The 15,164-nt window shown below is 62.3% G+C and overlaps 2 protein-coding genes across 2 annotated transcripts in view; one reads left to right on the forward strand and one right to left on the reverse strand.

The window, feature by feature from the left end:
• The window catches only part of C7H10orf67 (chromosome 7 C10orf67 homolog), a 39,225-nt gene extending 38,441 nt beyond the window's left edge, over positions 1–784 (forward strand). Inside the window, 1 exon segment of the mRNA XM_048951162.1 lies at positions 729–784. The gene's annotated coding sequence lies outside the window, so the exon portion shown is untranslated.
• An 8,578-nt stretch (positions 785–9,362) lies between these two features.
• PTF1A (pancreas associated transcription factor 1a) lies at positions 9,363–10,326 on the reverse strand. Its single transcript, XM_048951445.1, has 2 exons — positions 9,702–10,326; positions 9,363–9,614 (listed from the first exon to the last, which is right to left on the reverse strand). The coding sequence occupies exons 1-2, from the start codon at positions 10,324–10,326 to the stop codon at positions 9,412–9,414; spliced, it is 828 nt and encodes a 275-aa protein (XP_048807402.1). The 3' UTR covers positions 9,363–9,411.
• Positions 10,327–15,164: the final 4,838 nt, after the last annotated feature.

Genomic DNA, 15,164 nt, shown 5'->3' on the forward strand with positions numbered 1-15,164 from the left:
TCAGGCCCACCACATTAAACAGAAAAACAATCTTTATTCATGGTAACTTATCAGTTACAATTAATCAACCTCGACAATAGAAATTCTGATGTGTTCAAGCAACTTGAAAGCAATAGGTCATCTCCAGGGCAGCCATGTTGTGTCTTTGTGCCTATGGCTTCGAACAAAGCAACATCTCCGATAAATGTACATCCCCACACACATGTGTGCGCCTCCGTGGATAAATATCTCGGCACGCCGAGGGCCGCGGCGTACGCGCACGGCTGCGCGGAGAGTGTTTATCTTTTTGTCATACAAAAAGTAATTGTTTTCTAGTATTTTTTGAGCTCCGCAAGTTTAAACAAAAGCAAAGAAATTTCCATTGGATGACCATCCTTTCAGTTTCTCTGCTGCTATGTGAATAGCATTGTGCAAACCATTCCAACGGTATTGAAAAGGGGTAACCATTGGTTTGATTTGGTTACACGGTTTCGTAAAGAGCTCCCTCCCACTGCCTTAGGGTCTGTGAAAGGTCCGTGACCTGTTTAGAACTGCCGAGGGAAATGTCATGTCGCCCCTCCCAAATGGGAGTATCTGCATTCATTTGATCAGTATAAAAAATGATTGGGGATGGCGAGATCAGGGCTTTTGAATCGCAATTTATAGCAGTTTACCAAAATGCACATTGTTGGAAAAGAAAACATGGAAGTGTTGCTTTCTAAATTGCATTACCTGTGAAATGTCATTAGTCTTTTTAGGATATCGCGTCCTATTTTTTATGATCTCGGAGAGAGATTAAACGCACAAGTTCGGTGTTCGCCCGGGATAGGAGCGCACACGGCGCTACCGGCGCTGCGCGGCGACTTTCGCCGTCACGGAACGTCCCCGGTTCTGCCCCGGGCTCCGCCCGCGGGTCCGCTCCCACCGCGTCGCGGGACCGAATCGCTTCCCGAGACCCCTCCGCCCCCGGGGGCGTCCGGCCGTGCGCGCGGCTCAGCCCCCACCTCCCGCCGAGCGGAGCGCTCCGACCGCCGCCTCCCCGCCCGGCCTCGGAGTCCCTGAGCGCTGAGTTTGTTATCCTCCCGATTGCCCTCGCAGCCCCACACCTCGCAAAAACCAAACGCGGGGGAACTTGGACGCTTCGTTTAAACCATCCGCCCTTGAACGCGTCAGCTCTCTCACGCGGAGGTGGCCGTCGAGGGGTCCCTGCTCTCCAGTTCCCTGCCTCTGCCGGGCGGTACCGACGGGGTCCGACGTGGAAACGGGAGCGGGGGTGAGCGGCGGGACGGGGCAGATGGGGCCCCGGCGGCACCCTCCTCCCTCCATTCAACGTGGGGTCCTCAAGAGCCGGCGGGACTCCCCCTCCTGCTCTCGGGGTGCCTGGCCTCGGCTGGTCCTCCTGGGGCCCCCTCCCGGGCCTTTGCTCTTTGGGAGCCAAATGTTGCTCGCCGAAAGAGGAGCCTCACCGAGAGCGGCCACCCTCCCCCTCCAGAGCCTCCAGACCCGGACGTGTCATCCCTGACACCGGGAAAAAATTTGGAGATGCCTCCGCTCCGGTAGTTTTTGGGTCCCGTAGCGGTCGCCCACGGCCGAAGTGCTTCAACGGGGCGGATAAATTATCGGAGGAGTCAAAGCCTTGAAGGGCTTAATTGGGAAACGCGGCCCCGGTTCCAACCAACGTCCGTACAATTGCACACTGCGGTCCACCATTATTCGAGCTTCATCTACTATGCACTATATACCACCGCCTCCAAAGGATTGTTGCCCTAGAAACTTGTTTTAAATCTCCAGCTATATATCAACACCTCGTTTTAGCAGTCCTTGGCTGAATTACAGTTACACAGTTTGGCGCTTCTTTCAAATTTCCTCCCATCACTTTGGCCAAAGAAAGGAATTTTTCTCCTTTAGAAATGAATTGGCTTAATTAGTAAGTAGATTAATGGCAATTGCTGGTGAGTTGGTTTCCAGCAGAGTTTCACCAGAGAGGGTTAATCGGAGTCAGGTCTGGAATCTTTCCCAGAACTGGCTGCCAGCCATTTCCGTCAACCAATCAGCCCCTAAACAAACGCCATCCGCCGAAATGGGGCTTCTTTCTGACTGTCACCCGCCGGAGCCGCTGCCCCGAGCGGACCTCGCGGAGGTTCCGAGCGGAGCGCCCTGCGCAGGGACCGCCGACCGCGGCCGCTTCCCCGGACGCCCGGGAGGAAGCGAGGGAAGGCGCGCTGTGCGCACGGGCATCCAGCGAGCGCATAACCCGCGCTCGGCACCCTCCTTGCTTTTCCGTCCTGAGATTTTCCCCTCTGAGGAGCTGCGAATTCGAGGCAGAACCCATTAGTAACAGCTCTGCGCGGTTCGCAGCGCTTTCCCAAAGCCCAGCGAACTCAGACAGGGGCGGGCGAGAAAACCGCCACCGCGGACTTTGACATCTTTTTCAGCCTTTCCGCCGATCTTTTTCTATGCTGATAAAATGCATTCATACTTCGGCTCGCAGCTGCATTAGTCTTGCAAAAAAAAAAAAAAAAAAAAAAAAAAAAAAAAAATCCCCGCTGAGAAATGCATATAATAGGAAAAACAGATCGGTTGGACAGCGGCGTAATTAATGCCAGAAGGGCCGAGGCCGGTTTCATAGCTTGTCTTTTGAGGATATCGAGACGAGACCTGGTGAAAAATGACGCATGCTTTAACATTTCAGAGAGCTGGCAACGGGCAGCTCCCCCCGCACCCCCTCCTCCTTTTTTAACTTTATGCCTCGGAACAAAGGGGTCGGCAGAACTAGCTAGGTTGTAATGAGTCCTGTGTCCTTCGCACATTGAGTGCATCATGGAAACATATTGTATCGAAATAGTTCGGAGGAGAATACTGGGGATGAAAGAGAAAGGGTGCTTTGATCAGCTCCCTGGGGTCCTGAGTGCGCGCAGACCGACTGCAAGGCCGCATTCAGCTCCAGCGAGACACACTTACAACGCCATTCAAAGAAATTTGCATATCTGTAATTTATCACATTGGTCCCAAACATTTTTGCAAGGTAAATAAAAGTTGGCTGAATAAAAAATATCAATCATCACGGAGCGGAGCAAGCGGGCGAGAGAGGAGGGCCGAGAGTTTATTCAGCCCCGCTCCGATTGGAAAACTTTGGCGGAACGCGGAGCAAAGCGGCCGCAGAGCGCTATGCGCGGGGCGATGCGCAGCTCTGCGCAACCTTCCCTGCCCAGAGCCGCCCCCCCCCACCTCCCCCGCGACCCCGCGCCCGCACTCCCCGCCCCTCGAGCCGTGCCACCGAGCCCCTCGCGGAGTCATTCGGCACAGACGGGGGAAAGAACGGGAAAAGGGAGGCGAGAGTGTAAAAACCAACTCCGGGGAGCCCCCCCGAGGGCCCCGCGCCGGCCATTGTTCGGCAGCGAAACCGCCACCGGGATCTTCAACTTGACCTTGGAGAGGGCTCCGCTCCTTCTCCTCATCAGTCACCCGGCGCGCTGACAGCGACGCATTCGCGGCATTGTCGCAGCGGGGCACGGGCAGAGCCGTCGGGGCCGGGCCGAGACTCGGAGCCGCGGCTGCCGAGCGGCCGTCCCTCCTCAGTGCTCTGTGCCGGGCGGTGGCGGGCAGCAAAAGACGTGGCAAGTCGTCTTCGTGGTTAACTGCGGAGCAGGCTCGTCTCCGTGCCTCCGAGGACAGCTCGGGGCAGCCTACCGAGGTGCTACAGACACCGCGGAGCCTCCCGGCCCAGCCGCCCGCCCCGTCGGGGAGCGTCTGTCGCTACCCGCCTGCTGCCACCCGGCCTTGCCCCGTGTCTCCGTGCTCCCCCATTCCACCACGTTCTTTTTCACCCAAACTCTGCCGGCCTCGGCCTGGCACCTGCAGGGCTGCCCGAGAAGCGCTGAGCACCGACGGACCGCCTCACTGCCCTCCTCCGGGACGCGAGGCATCCCCTGGGGCTGTCGGGGGAACACCGCCGTACGCCGGGAAGCCCCGAGGTCGGGCGGCAGATTTCCCTCGTCCGTGGCTCCGACCGGGGCTGGAGAGCGACAACTGCAGCGCCGAGTGGCCGTTCTCGGTCCCTGCGGGTTCAGGAGACGAGGAGGGAGACGGTGGGGGAGCCCACCGACGCGTCTGAAGAAGACATTTCCCAACACCGCCTCCGTCCGCCGGGCGCGGAGTTCCTCCACCCGGAGCTCGCATCCGCCCGGCGCGCACCGGGGAGGCACGGGGCTCGGGATCCCCGTCGGGGCGCGAGGTGGCGGCGGCGTGAGCCCGCCTGTGCGATCTCGGGGCGCTGCCTCGCCGTGGGGGCGGGGAGGCTCCGCCCGTCGGGGCTGCAGGTTCGAGTCGCGCCACTCCGCCTGGGGTTGGCGGTGCGGCGGGGGCCGGAGTTCTTGTCCGGGGGTACACGGAGGGTCAGAGTGTAGCCTGGCTGAGAGTCTGGAGGTGCTCCGAGCTCCGGCACTGCCGCGAGGGGGGCTTCTCCCGAGCCGTGAGCGACGTGGCCGGGCCTCCCCGGGCCTCTCCAAGCCGCTCGGCATAACGAGTTGCGCCGAGCAGGTGCACGGGAAAGCCTCGGGGCTGGGGTCGCAGGGGCGGCGGGCGACGGCGGGGGCCGCGGGGGCCGCTGTGGAGCGGGCGCTCCCGCGGGGCCCCCCGGGGCGCGGCTCCGCGCCGCGCCGATAGCCGCAGCGCCGGTCGCCGCCGAGCCGAGCGCCGCCACCGGAGCCCGCGCCGCCACCCCAGGGGCCGCCCGGGGGGAGCCCCGCTCCGCTCGGCGGTGCCGCCGCCAGACGGGGCCCCGCGGCGCGGCTCCGCGGCCCCTCGCCGGGAACAGTCCGGGGCCGCCCTCGGCGGAGCCGCCGCTCCCGGACGCCGCCGCTCTCGCCCCCGAGGCCGCCCCGCAACCGGGCCCCCTCTTGGAGACCTCCATGCGCAACGCGGAGCCGCGGGCGAGAAAGCCCCGCCACCGCCGCCCGCAGCCGCCCGCGGGAGCCCCGACGGCGGCGGGGCGGCGGCGTGGGCCGCGGCCGGGAGCCGCCCCCGGCGCGGGGCCGCCCCGCCGGGCTCCTCCCGGGCTCGGGGGCGGCGCGGGGAGCGGCGGGGAGCGGAGGGGCGCACGCGCGCCCGCGCGGGGTCCGGTCCCGCGGCGGGGCGGCACGGGGCGCGGGCGCGGGGCGGTTCGGGCCGCGGGCGGGCGCGGGGAGGCGCGGAGCAGCGCGGGGGCGGCTCGGAGCCTTCGGGGCCCTCCGGGGCGGCCCCCGCGAGCGGCGGGAGCGGCGCGCTCGGCCCCGCCGGGCGGTCTCCGGCGAGGCTCGCGGCGGCCGGGAGCGCTTCATTTACAGCCGGAGCCATTCATCCCCCCGCCCCTTTGTTCGGCCTGAAAGTAATGCCGTGAATTAAAAGAAATGACAATATTTCGTATCTGCTTGAAAGTCCACGAGAAGGGCCCTTGAGCTTGGCAAAAATCAGGCGAATCATTCATCGTGCCACCCCGCACCTGTGGGCTTGGCATTGAAAACCCCGCGGACCTATTCCTATTAAACTTAATTATTCCCCAAAGGCGCACAATGGTTGAAATGGAGCAGGTTGGAGTCTGTTTATTGGTCGTAAATGTTTTTCTGAAGATCTTCTGAATCTCATTGTTAGCTCGTTGTTTGAGGCTGCCCTCTTTCTTTCAGACTAGAGTAGCCTTGGACTTTTCAATTTTCAATCGTAACATCTGCTTAATCGTACGGATCAAAATATGGAGACACAAAACATATGTAATGGTTGATTTGTTAAATCCTGGTAATGAGTTATTAACAAGGGAAAACAATGGGGCAGGATGGTGAGAGCCTTATGGTAACAGAGTCACTTTATGTAACGCCTGACGTTTCCCTTCTTGATAAATGGAACTAAGGTCTGAGCGCCAGGTGATAGCAAGAAAATCAATGTCTTTAGGGGCCAGCCCTGAGACTTTTTTTCTATGTGAAAAATTAGGAGACGTAAAATTTAATTGGCCGATCGGGGGAGAGCAGTGGTCTTAAGTTTAATTGCCAGTGGGCTCAGCGAGGGAGACAAAACAAGGTTTGGGCCTGTTTGTTTGCTCGCGTCCCAGCCCCGAGTCCAAGTGTATCATTGAAAATGTGTTTTATTATAACACATGTCATGCTTTACAGTTCCCATATTGTGTAAAGACAATGGTTAATGGTACATTAAAGACAAGCAAACCATGCCAACACGTCTTGGACACATTGTAAGGGCCTCTCTCTTTGCTCGCTTTAGGCAGCTGCAGTCCAGGACCCAGAAGCACAAAAAGAACAAGTTTGAAATACCAGGTGCATCCGAGAGAACCACGACAGGGATTGATATGTTATAGCCCAGGACATGAACCTAGCAATAAAGATATCATTGCGATTGTTTGCGGCTTCCACGCCATGTAAAGCCGGAGGCGCCGGCGCAGGCTGCTTGCTGGCAGCGAGGCTCGGCCTCCCCGGAGTCCCCCGGCGCCCTCCGCCAGAGCCGAGCACCTGTTGGCAGCCCCCGGCCCCTCCGTGGGAATCGCCTCCCGCCCGCGCTTCCAGGTCTCGGCGGCGCGGAGCGCTCTCGGGGCGTTCCCACCGGCTGCGGCACGCCTTTGGAAAGAGGGGGATTTACCCGGGGACACTCAACTGGTGTTTGTCAGACCTCGCAGCTGGCACTCGGTGCCCGCGAGGGGTGCGTGAATGCGAGCGGCGCCGCGGCCGGGCCGGGCGGCTCCGTGCGGGGCGCGGGCGGGCAGCTGCGGGCCTGGGAACCGCGCCGGGGGCCGCGTTCACGGTGCCCCGACGGCCCCGCGCCGCGCACTGCGGGAGGAGCCACGCCGCCCCGCCCCGCCTCGGGGTGCCGGGCCGGGCCCGTCGGTGCCCCGCATTCCGCTGCCGCCCGCGGGCTTTATGTTTCCTAGCGGACCCTTCGGGACGGGCCGTGCACCGGGGCTTCGGAAGCTCGGACGCCGGGCTCGCGAGGCAGCGCGGGTCTGCACGCCGGGCTCCCACCTGGGAAGCGGGGCTCTCGCAAGCGTCTCCCCCCATCCCGTCCGACCGGGCTCGGGATTCTGCCCTCTCTACATCCCCGAGGCTGCCCCCTCTCCCCCCGGAACGGACCCCCTCGGGGCGCCGTCGGGGCAGCGCGTGCTGAGGACGGGTGGGCGGGCGCCGTTGGTGCGCTGCGGGACTCCCCTTGCGGGGTACGACGGGCATTTATCGGCCGGGGGGGACGATAGCCGGCGCTGCCCCCCGTCGCGGCCGCTGGAAAAAAAGGGGCAGGCGGGCGGTGGGAGCTGAATGGCGGTCACTCGCGGCTGCCCCACGCTGCCCCGCGCCACGTCGCATTGCCCACTCGCAAAAGCCCAGCGCTGCCCCGAGGTCGTGTGCGGGAGCGACCCGGGTCCGCCTGCTCCCTCCGGGCCGGGGACCCTCACGGGCCCTTCGGCCGCCCCTTCTGCTGCGGGTCTCTGTCGCAGAAGCGCGGCGCTCGGGTGAATGGATGCTGAGGAAGTCAAAAGAAGCTGTCAGTCTCTTTGAAGGTCGCGTTTAAAGGGACTTGGCAAGTCGGGACGGGAGAGTGACAAGATAGAGACCCTGGTGTTCTCCCCGCGAGGGCCGGCTCTTCCGCTTCATCTGCACCATACTAAAGGATGTGTTGAAGCATTGAATCACAAAAAAAGTGGCACGCCGAAGAAAAGGTGCCCCATAACAATGATTGTAGTGTTTTAATGGTGGGGTACCGCATCGCCACAGCCAATTGAGATGGACGGGGCCGTGCACAGAAGGAAGCGGTACGACACTTCCATAACTTATAATTAAGGCGAAGTCCGACTACCATTTGACTTTCTAATGAGTGTAATGAGATTACATGCCTGATGGAAGCATTTGTGCCAAAGCGACTTTCTGTGTTTAATGAGGTCCTAATACAGGACAAGATCGAGTTATAGGTCGGCGCTTTTCTCGCTCAAAGAGCCCCGTTTAAGTTCAACGCCGCCGGTGCCGCCTCCCTCCCTCCCTCCTTCCCTCCCTCTGCCGCAGGACCGTGCGAGGCTCGCGGCATTGGGGGATCCGGGGAAAACGAGCAAGGAAATAAGCAAGAGCCTTCCCCGGGCCGCGTTAGTGTGGGTAAGTAGCTCCCCTAATTGCTATTGGAATAGATCCATGCCATCCGCGCTAGGGAACTAAATGTGTCTAACTAGGTTAATGCAATTAGCATGCATACAACATATTGCTCCCACTTTGCGGCTGCTTTGAAAAAAAAAAAAAAAAAAAAAAAAAAGACAGCGAGAGATGCCCTCTATATGATGATGAGTAATAATTACACCTCGGCTCACCAGGTCCATTCCCATCCGCCTGTCCCTCCCCGGGACAGCGCTACTCCGGCCTGGGCCGGGCATCTGGGGCTCCCGGGGGCCGTCGGGGCCGCGCCGTCGGGGCAGATCCGCGGGTGCCACGGGAAAAACAGCACCTGCGGCGCTGGGCCGAGCCCCCTCCCCACCCCGGGCCACGCTGGGTCGCCCCCCTCCTCCCCCTCGGCCCTCGTCGGTGGCATTCGCTGCCCCCACCCCCACTCCCCCCCGTCCCCGTCCCCGGGCAGGTGCAGGGCCAGGGCCCCCGACCGCCCCCCGGCACGCTGCGTTGCAGCAACCAGAGCTTCTCTGCCACCGGTTGCTCGCCAACTTTCCCTCCCGCCCCCCCCCCCCCCTACCCTCCCCCGCCTCGTTTCTGCGGTGTCCCCGAGGCGAGGGGAGCGAGTGCCGCTCCGCAGGTGCGGCAGTGCTCTGTCCCCTTCCCCGGCACTTTTGGGAAGAGCTTTGTCCGCCTGGAGGCGGGAGGGGGAACGAGAGCCTATCCCCGTGGCCGGGAATGAGGCCGCGGGGGGGGCGAACCTCTCAGGGGGGGATATTGCGGGACCAGAGGACGTTCTGCTGGAAACCACGAAGGCTTTGAAAGGACGGGACCTCCTGGAGACAGACAAAGACATTACTTGGAAACACTTCAGGAGGGGACGTCAGGAGGGGTGGAGAGAAAACAGAAAGTGCCCCCCCTGCCGCCCTCCGGCACTATAAGGGCGGCCCCGGGCGACAGCAGAGCCGGAGCGCTCCCCACAGCCACGCTGCTCAGAAGGTGTGCCCCGGGTTTATTATTCACAGACAGAGGAAGAGTCCGCGTGCGGCAATAAATTATTTTCACAGGTTCCGGCATTTTTTTTTTTCCAAACAAACAAACAAAAAAAGGTGCTGGTGGGATAAACCTATCTTGCATATCTTTAAAAAATCACGATAAATTATATAAATTATACATTCAGAACGGACAATTCTACCTCATTACGTCTACTCCGTAATAAATAGATAAATAAAGTTGATTGCCTTAGAGTCTGAGTCTTAAGTTACACTTGGGGTGGAAGTCTGTCCGTGCAGCACGGGGGTGGAGGGGCGCAGCCTCACGGCACGAAGCCGAGGGGGGGTTCGTTCTCGATGTCGCTGAGCGAGGGTTTGGCGTTCGCCTTCCGCGGGTCCTCGGGGGTCCACACCTTGGCCGTCCGGATGACGTTTTGCTCCTTGAGCTGCTTCTCGTCGGTCCACGACAGCGAGTGGCCGGCCAGCGGGGGGAGGCCGTAGTCGGGGTCGCTAGGGGAGGGAGATCCTGGCCGAGGGGGAGAGAGACAGGAGGTTACGGCGGGGCCGCCCCGACGGGGCCGCGACGGGGCGGGCGGCGGCGGGGGCCACTTACTTGTGCCGCGGTGGCAGATGATGATTTTCTTGGGCTGGCTGGGGCCGTCCCCGCCGGCACTGCGCAGCGGCAGGTCGGAGCGCACCAGCTCGCTGAGGAAGTTGATGTAGCCGATGGCGAGCCGCAGCGTGTCCACCTTGGAGAGCCGCTTTTCGTAGGGCAGCGTGGGGATGTGCGAGCGCAGCCCCTCGAAGGCGTCGTTGATGGACTGCATCCGCCGGCGCTCCCGCACGTTGGCCGCCTGCCGCAGCTGCTGCAGCTCCGCCTCGGAGCGCTCCCGCCGCCGCCGCTTGGCCGAGCCCAGCGCCCGGAGCCGCCCCCCCGGCGACAGCAGCCCCGCGCCCGCCGCCCCGCAGCACTCGTAGGCGAAGCCGGGAGAGGCGGGCGACGGCGGGAAGGCGGCGGCCGCCGGCTCGCAGCAATAGCCGCCGTCGGGGTCCCCGCCGTCGCGGTAGTACTCGTGCAGCTGCCGGCCGAGGAAGTCCACGTCGGGCTCCGGCAGCCCGTCGGCGCCCAGCGCCTCCCGCGAGGGCGGCTCGGGGAAGAAGTCCTCCTCGTCGAAGTAGGGCGGCGAGGAGAAGGAGTCCAGCCCCGCGGGGAAGTGCTCCAGCAGCACCGTGTCCATGTCGCCGCCGCGAGGCGGGGGGGGCGGCCCTGCCGGGACGCGCCTCCGCCCGCTCCCGCCGGCCCCGCTCGCGGCCGCCCCGGCCCCCGCCCCTCCCCGCCCCTGGCGGAACGGCGGCGCGCTGGGAGGCCGGGCCCGGTGCCGCCGCTCTCCGGGGAGGAGGCCGGAGCCGGCTGGCGCGGCGGGCCGGCACGCGAGGAGTCTTATAACGACATCCCCGGGCGCGTGCCAGTGACCGCCGCCGCCAGCCAATCGGCGCCCGCAGGGGGAGCCGCCGCCCCAACCCCCGCCCCGCCGGGGGAGTGCGAGTGGGGCGGGGGAGGTGGGGGAGCATCTCGGGGATGCCGTCGGGCGAGGGGCGGGCGGAGAGGGAGCCCCCTGCCCCGCCGGCGCCGGGCAGCACACGGTCCACTGAGGGCGGGATGTGCGCCGTCGAAGGCTCCGCGCCGCCCGCGGTTCACTTACGTCGGGCGCGCGGTCCCGGTCCCTCTCCCGAGCGTGCGGAGGACGGAGGCTGCCCCGGGCTGCGGCACCGAGGGGCTCAGCCGCTGCCGGCAGAGCCGTGGGCAGAGCGGCGCTTTCCGAGAGGAGTTGGCCGCGTAGCGTTCGGTCGCACCGCGGCGGCCGCCACGGCCCCGTCGGTGGGTGGCACACGGGGCCGTGCCGCGTTTTTCCTTTCCCCGCAGCCGTCCCGTTTGGCTGAGGCCCGGTTAATAATTCCCTAACGGACTCTCACTGATGAAAGCGTTCACAATTCTCACTGCGGGGAAATGGATTACACATCAGATTAGGGAAGGATTATCTCCGTCATTAGCGCTGCGATATTTTGCCGGCAAAGGCTGTCGAGGTTTTATCGAGCGTGGCTTCGTACGGCGCAGGCAGAGATCAAACCGGAGGGGGAAGCGAACCCCTATATCAGCGGAGCGAGCCGGGGCCGCTCCGAAAAGTAACAAATGACCGCAACTTCAAAGCGGCTGACAGCGCCGTGATAACGGCGGGGACGTGTGAGTCCCAGGGGGAACAAAGAGCCTCGCACAGCCCTTCTCCGAACGCCTTCGGACTGCGTTGAGGATAGGGCGAGAGGGAGGGAACCTCCGCGCGAGGCCGCGGACGCGCCCACGAGTGGCCGCAGCCACCGGCACGGCGAGAGGGGGACACTTGGAAAAAGCCCCGTTCCCCGTCCGCCGCCCCGCCCGGCGTCGGAGCGAGCGCTCCCTGACAGCCGGAGCCGCTCTTTCCTCCCGATGGGAAAAGTTTTCCCGTGTGCCCCACGTGCAACGCATCCCCGCTGCGTGTGAAGGAGTCGTGCCTGGAGACACGGGTGCACGTCTCCTGCACGGAACGCTCGGACAGTGCCACCCTTACCCGGAGACAAACCACTGCTCAGGAGACTTCAAGAGACTTTCCCGAATTGCCGGCGCTGTTTCTTTTCCCCTGTGCCCAGGGGGCAGCACCACGAGTGACAATCCTCTGCTCTGCCACGCTCCCCCAGGAGGCGATGGAGAGTTTCGGAACCGGCCGTGATCAGCACGACTGCCGTGTGCTGCCCGCACGTCGGGTGCAGCTCCATAGGCGTTGGGGACCTTTTGTGGGTCTCTCGCAGCATCACGATGCTGGAAGGACAGAGGGGTATTTCGGGAACCCGAAGAGCTATTGGGAACGAGATTTCCCGAGCTCGGGACTCCAGGGCTGCCAGCGGAAGGTTTTCAGAGACCGACTGCTGGAAAGCGAGGACAAACTGCTGGTGGCTTCCTGATGGGGCGGGACGACAGCTCAGCTCAGGCACCCCGCTCAGGGACATCGCCTGAACGCAGCCGTGCCCGTGGGGCAGAGCTTTGTAACGCTACTGTTCCGCTCTGCGCATTTGCGCATGGAAAAGGAACGCGCATCTCCTTTAGGGATGCCTGACGCAAGCGTTGCCCAAGACTTCATGAAAAGGAAACTTGTGACAAGATGGAGGCGGTCGCAGTACCGCGGCCAAGCACCTGGGCAAGCACCGCCCGTGTCGCAAACGCCCGTCGGGAATCGCCCTGACATCCGCCTGCGTGCGGGAGTGACAATCCCGGCAGCACCTCCAGCGGGGAAGTGCCTGAGTAGCACCCAATGAGCATCATTCCTATTCCCCGAGGGCAGGAACTAGAGGGGGGCACCAAAGGCCACACTTCCTCCCCTTCGAAGACAGTGAGACAAATCTAGCCCCAGCAGAGTGGAGGGAAGAAGCTCTACATCCCCTCCCCCCCCCCCCCCCACATTCTGTGCATTCTGTGCCGAACTGCTCAAAGATGGAAGTAGGGACACGTGTTAGCACTGAGGGGGAGTTAAGGGAGCATGGGCAAAGTCCTGTCAAGAAGAACCAAGGTCCACGTCCCCTATGCTGCCTTTCACTCCAAAGTCTTCTGAAGCATTTTCAAATGCATGTGACGTTTGGAATAATGAAACCTTTTATTTAGAGATGCTTCAGGTGCCCTAAGAGGTGTCTGTGGGATTATCCATAGATTATCCACAAAGAGCATAAACTCCAGCTCTTACTCCTAGGTTACCTGCATGTTTTGTCTAACTCATGGTGCTAAGCCAGTGCCATGAAACCACATACACAAGGAGACAAGCTGGGGGAGTTCCCCCTTCCCTTGTGTCAAATTTTCTTCTGCAAATCTCCATCTCCACCCCGCCAGTCTCTGTTTAACCAGAGGTCTGGAGGCCACAGAGACACAATGGGGCAAATAGAGAGTGTGAAGTTTTTTTTTTCTACTCCATCAGATTACAAAACTCACCGGCTCCTGCTGCGATTCCTTCGTGTGTTGGGCCCTTTCAGAGATACAGTGTTTGATGCAGAAAGGAAGAGGGAGTCTTTTAAAAACTGGTCTAAAGTTGGCCCAACATCTGCACGAATGATATTTTAGCAGGAAAAGATTAAAAGCAAACGGACAATATGACAGCCCTATTGGAATCCCTGATTTCAAACGGCGCTTCAGCTGATGGAAAATAGCATCTCCTCCGTTTTGTTTACAATCAACAAGCGGTGACTGAAGCCAAGTGCAACGCAGCTGTGGGGAGCTGCCTGCTCCCTGTCCGCACCTCCTGCACCGTTCCTGTCCCGAAGCGGGGGACCCTCGGCCCCGCTCGGGGCTGTCTCAGGGCATCCCACGCGGCCACCAGCTCTGCGCAGGGAGCTCGGCCCGGCCCCGTCACCACGTGGGGACCATAAATAAGCCGGGGAGAGCTTCTCCCCCCGCCCTCGGCATCGCTCGTGGGGCGAGCGTGGCGCCGTGGGGAGGGGGGGAGGCACCTGCAGCCGGGGTCGGGCTCCCCTCGGCGCCGGTACCTGGGCGCCTGGCTGGTAATGCAGCGTAAAGAGCCTCCTTTCAGGCTCTTTCAAGGCGAGATCGCGGAGGTCACCGTGTCTACAAACCCCCCTCTGTCGGCCGCGCGGCCCGGGGTGCCAGCACGGCAAGCTGGAGAGCAGCGCAGCCCATGGGAATCCCAACACTTGTGCCGGCGGCGGGCGGCGGGTGGGGGGCGGGGGGCGGAGGGAGGGCTCCCCCGGCCCGCCTTTCTCCCCCGCTCTCCCGCCCCGAGGAGCCGCTGAATATAACAAATGAGCTGCAATCGATCTGCGGGCACGGGGGAAAATCAAATTATATGGTGCGGCTGGGCGGCCGAGGCCGGCGAGGTGCGGGCGGGCGGACGGGCGAGGCTCGCTCCTCGCCGGCTGCCGGCTTTGCCCCGACCGGAGCGGGACCGGCGCCAGCCCCGGGCTCGGCGGAGGGGAGGCCGCGCTCGGAGCGCGCTCCCTTGCCGGGCTGGTGGCGGCCGCGAGCGCTCCGCAGAACCCGCAGCGCGCGGCCCGGCCCGACGCCTCTCCCCCGCCCCGCAGCGCCCCGTCGAGCGACGGCCGGCCGGAGGGCACCGCGCCCGCAGCCGCGCCTCCGCCGCCGGCCGGGCAGCACCTGCCCGCATCCTGAATGGAGAGGCTTCCAGCGGCGAGCTCGTACCTGCGCCCCATTCTCGGCTCCCAGACGTGCGCGTCGGCACCGCGCCGGCCGTTCCGCTTGGGAAAAGCCTCGCGCGAGGCCGGCGTTTGTCTGCGGCAAAGCTGCCGTCCATGGGAATCTCGCCACTTGTGCCGGCCGCAGCCGGGAGGGGGCTGTGCTTCCTTTACAAAAAGAGACACAATTAAGCAAAATGCTCAATGAACATTATAAATGATGTGCAATCGCCTCGCAGATTGCTTAGCAAATCAAATTATATGGTTGCTCACGGGTGATTTCCATGCGCTTTAAAACGCAAACAGGTACTTTCTGATTTCTTTTTTTTTTCCTCTTTTTTTAAAGACCAAAAAAAAAAAAAAAAAAAAAAAAAAAGCTTTAAACATTGCGGAGAAATGCCACACGCTGAAAGGCGACTGTGTGAATATTCACGTTCTCCTTTGTTCCCTCCTGAATTTCACAATAGCCCGGGGAGGGCACGTCCACTGCGCTCTTGTAAATTTACCAATCCTTGACTAAAACCGCCAGGCACCTGCTTGGCAGAGCACAAAGCTGCCTACGTTTCAACCATCAACAATTTACTGTTTCATCACCTCCTAAATTGCCCTGACAATAGCGGGGTGCAACGCTAATACCATTTAAATCAGGGGAGCCGGCCGAGCCCCGGGCCGACGAGCAGCCTGCGGCCGTGTGCGGGAGCGGCTCAGGTGTGAGCGCCGCCACAGCACCTCCCGGCGGCCCCGGAGGCCGAGGCGGCCCCGAGCCGCAGGTAGCGGCGGCAGGGAGCCCGCTCCCCCCGAGGGCTCGTGCTCAAGGCCACCGGAGGAAAGCAGAACTTAACAAGCACAGTGT

This window comes from Lagopus muta, chromosome 7 (assembly GCF_023343835.1).
Source record: "Lagopus muta isolate bLagMut1 chromosome 7, bLagMut1 primary, whole genome shotgun sequence".
In the NCBI taxonomy this organism is placed as follows: Eukaryota; Metazoa; Chordata; class Aves; order Galliformes; family Phasianidae; genus Lagopus; species Lagopus muta.